This window comes from Rhodamnia argentea, chromosome 2 (genome assembly GCF_020921035.1).
Source record: "Rhodamnia argentea isolate NSW1041297 chromosome 2, ASM2092103v1, whole genome shotgun sequence".
NCBI lineage: Eukaryota > Viridiplantae > Streptophyta > Magnoliopsida > Myrtales > Myrtaceae > Rhodamnia > Rhodamnia argentea.
Window position 1 is genome coordinate 32,695,096 of NC_063151.1, and position 3,291 is coordinate 32,698,386.

Here is a 3,291-nt window from a genome sequence, read left to right on the forward strand (position 1 = left end):
CGTGACTCGCAACCTTCTCCCTTCGTTGCTCCGCTTCCACCATCATTGAGCTTCAACATCTGCCTCACAACTTCAAGCTACTATGACAAATTGCACTTATGGGGAAATCTAAATTTTCACCACTCCATTCATGTTCCCGTCCATAACTTGAGCCCTAAGCTCCCTCTTTTTTGGATCAAAGAGCCTAAGCTCCCCTACTAACTTGATGAATCGGTCCATGGAGCAGCCTATTATTATAAAAAAAAAAAAGGCAACAATTTAAAGGAAAAATTCGCTAAAAAAAAGGCAATAATTTAACTTGAGCATGGATAACTAAATTTGCATAGCATATAAATGGGTCAAATTAAATGAATCAATTTAGGTTAAACTATTTTCGACTCAATCTAAACTTGATCCAACCCACCCTTTTGTTCGGCGAAAAGGAGTTCAATGACATTTATGAGAGAATTGGTTAAGCCCAAGCCCAGAAAAGTCCGAAAATGCTCGGCGCCAAATCCAATTTCTCAGTTTGAATAGAGAAATCCCCAAATACCGGCAAGATCAATTCGCTGCTCTGGCGGACTGCGATCTCAGCTATGGCGACGACGATCTTCATCGCTCTCCAATGTTGCCAATGCGCCACAATGCAGGTCTCTGTCCCTGTCTCTGCCTCTGTCTTTCTCTCTTTCTCTTTCGGAGCACTAATGCGTCGTCCCAATGTCGTCGGATCGGCAGGTGAAGCAGCAGAAGAAGAGCAGCAGCAAGTGGACGTGCGTCGTCTGCAACCAGAAGCAGTCCGTAAGGAAGGTCTTCGCTCAGGGCTTCATGGCCAAGGACGTCCGCAAGTTCGTCCAGTCCTTCAACATGTCGCGCCTGTCCTCCGATCTCGAAGCCCTAGATCCACCGCTCGAAGGAGGAGGAGGAGGAGGAGGAGGAGCGGTCCACGATCGTGCGGGCAGTGGTGACTGGAAGAAGCTGAAGAGAAGCGATTGGGGCGAGTATCTCGATGTCGAGCAAGAAATGCGCGCCGAAGAAGAAGAAGGTCCCTATTTATTTAGCTGAGACCATTTGTCCATTCGCATCCCTTACAAAATATAATCTCAATTCTGATATAGAATCAAGAGCGACATTATTGCCCGAACTGTTGAAGTGCGATGTTTGGACATGTCTTAGTATGATTACTCTGGGACCGTGCGGACTGGATATTGGGTAGTATTGTTGTTCGTCTCTCACGTGATGAATTTTCTGGGTAGTATTGCAGAGGATGATGGGGGGATGAAGATTGTGACGGAAATTCCGAAAGAAATTCTCAAGAAGCCCAAACTGAACGTCTCCTCTTGTCAATCGCCTGGTTCAAAGGGCGGCAAGCTCTTTACACCATCGTTCACCAAGAGAAATGTCAGAAAACAGACTACTTTTCCAGGTAAGATCTGGCTTTGCATTCATCTAGCTGGAAGAGTCTTCTCTATTAGTTAATTGCAGAACTTTAATTAGGAAGACACACAATTCTCCATATGATATGTGATGACATTTGAGAAAAATTAATCGTTCTAGCAGTTAATTTCGATCCAGAGTTCTATTCTCGGAGCAAATCCGAGTGAAGCCCTGATTTGATCATCAAGGAGATGCTAATAGTAATTGAGTACCTTGTACCCTCAAATATGCAAATTCAATGGGCATCAGCAACTTTCTTGTTAGCAAATCGTAGTTTGCTCAAACGAATCTGCAGTTATTGCTGAAGCTGGATACCTTTTCCGATTAGTTGAGGAGTCTCGAGTGCCATTTGCCTACTTAAATTGTTAGCAGACCGTGAGAGGAGATTGCAGCTATTTGCTAACATCCATGCCTTTAGGATTATGAAAAACAACCAATTTGACTGCCCTATGACCTTCTCAGCTTGTTCACGGAAGATGAAGCCAAAATAGGTATGGGGACTAGTCATGGCAAATTCCTAACCTAAGCATATCTGACTTTTATTTGCAGATGAAGAACCGAAGAAGAACCAAAATGTGTTAGCTTTCAGGACTTCCGGTCGGACGAATTCCAAAGGAGTAAAGGACATCGACCCAGTGATCAGTCAATCAACTGCAGTCACAAGGAGTACCACCAAATGGAGCAATTACATGTCACAAGATGAAGATACCTTGCAGGTAGGCATGTATAAAGATGACGTGGATCGATTTAGTAATGGTGTCTTGGAATCTAAAACAAATGATCAGAAGGTAGAGGACGATATTCACCCAGATTTTATGTGATGCTTCATTCTGCAAGCCTGATAATTTCCCTCAGGCATTCTAACCAGCCAACCATACATCAACCTTAGTAAATCAGTGTCTTTTTTTCACATGTGTTGGAGATCATGTTCAACCATACATCACTGTAAAAAATCAGAGCATCTTTTTAATACTTGTCCAAATATCATGTATATCCGGCAGGAGTGCGCTAGTCTTCTGCATGCATGTAGAATTTCTATGCCTGCCTACGAAGAACCTTAGCTGTGTGGTGCCGTTAGTCAACTGTAGTTATGCTTTTCCAGATATTGTTGAAATAGGTTTCACTGATTTCAGAACGACTCTGAAGTTGGGGCTGCATTTTTTCGAAGACCACCTTGGAGTTTCCAAGGTATTTCGGTCTCACAAGGTCGCCCTAAAGTATCCTCTGATCAGAGGCAGACGTCTATGCCAACTTTGAAACTGAAGCTGGCATCGACCGGTCTAAAGGTTCTAAAACCAAGACCACCTCCATCTTTAGGATGGCAAAGTCGCTGCCAGATTTTAGGGAGCAAGAAGTGACTCTTGTCCTTTCCGACACCCCACCGGAAAACTCCACCGGAAGAGTCCATGCGGTGAGGCAACTCCCCCCTTGATAATTCTTCCTTGGAGGGGATTCTACCGGTGTTTTTTTTTTTTTTTGGGACCATCTACTTTGTGTGACAAGATATATATCGACAGAGAGAGAGAGAGTGTGTGGGTGGGCCTGACATCATTGCTTTTACAAAACATGGGAGCTTCTAAGAGTGAGCGCGGTTGTTCATCATCATGTTGCTGAACTCTTGCATTCTCTCTTGGTTAGCCCACTCGCCCTTGTGGCCTCTGCCCAAGTGCGGGCTTTGCGCGGGTAAAACGGCGGGAGACCCCACTTCACTCACTTCGCTGTCGCACATCAGACTTGATTACTTTCATGTTGTCGTGTCACCATCATATCAAGTTTTTCCCATTCATCTGTCGCTTCTTGGCCATCCCAAATGTGATTATTTCAGGGGTACATGGACTATCGCTAGCTATAGAGAGGGAAAGTTAGTTGCTTATTCAG

At 44.3% G+C, this 3,291-nt stretch overlaps 1 protein-coding gene across 2 annotated transcripts; it reads left to right on the forward strand.

Annotated features, from left to right (window-relative positions):
- Positions 1-434: 434 nt before the first annotated feature.
- On the forward strand, positions 435-2,321 carry LOC115727593 (MRN complex-interacting protein). Of its 2 annotated transcripts, none has more exons than XM_030657872.2 (4): positions 435-629; positions 715-1,021; positions 1,241-1,402; positions 1,963-2,321. In XM_030657872.2, exons 1-4 carry the CDS (start codon positions 576-578, stop codon positions 2,232-2,234), a joined length of 795 nt encoding a protein of 264 aa, XP_030513732.1. In that variant the 5' UTR covers positions 435-575; the 3' UTR covers positions 2,235-2,321. The 2 variants fall into 2 exon arrangements, with proteins under 2 accessions (XP_030513732.1, XP_030513805.1); XM_030657945.2 differs by having other exon boundaries at positions 438-629; positions 715-1,016; positions 1,239-1,402.
- Positions 2,322-3,291: the final 970 nt, after the last annotated feature.

Excerpts from the sequence above, each read along its gene's own strand:
- LOC115727593 (XM_030657872.2), top strand. The coding sequence starts at position 576 with ATGGCGACGACGATCTTCATCGCTCTCCAATGTTGCCAATGCGCCACA. Across the intron at positions 1,022-1,240 it reads GCGCGCCGAAGAAGAAGAAG|AGGATGATGGGGGGATGAAG; the intron begins GTCCCTATTTAT and ends GTAGTATTGCAG. Across the intron at positions 1,403-1,962 it reads AAAACAGACTACTTTTCCAG|ATGAAGAACCGAAGAAGAAC; the intron begins GTAAGATCTGGC and ends TTTTATTTGCAG.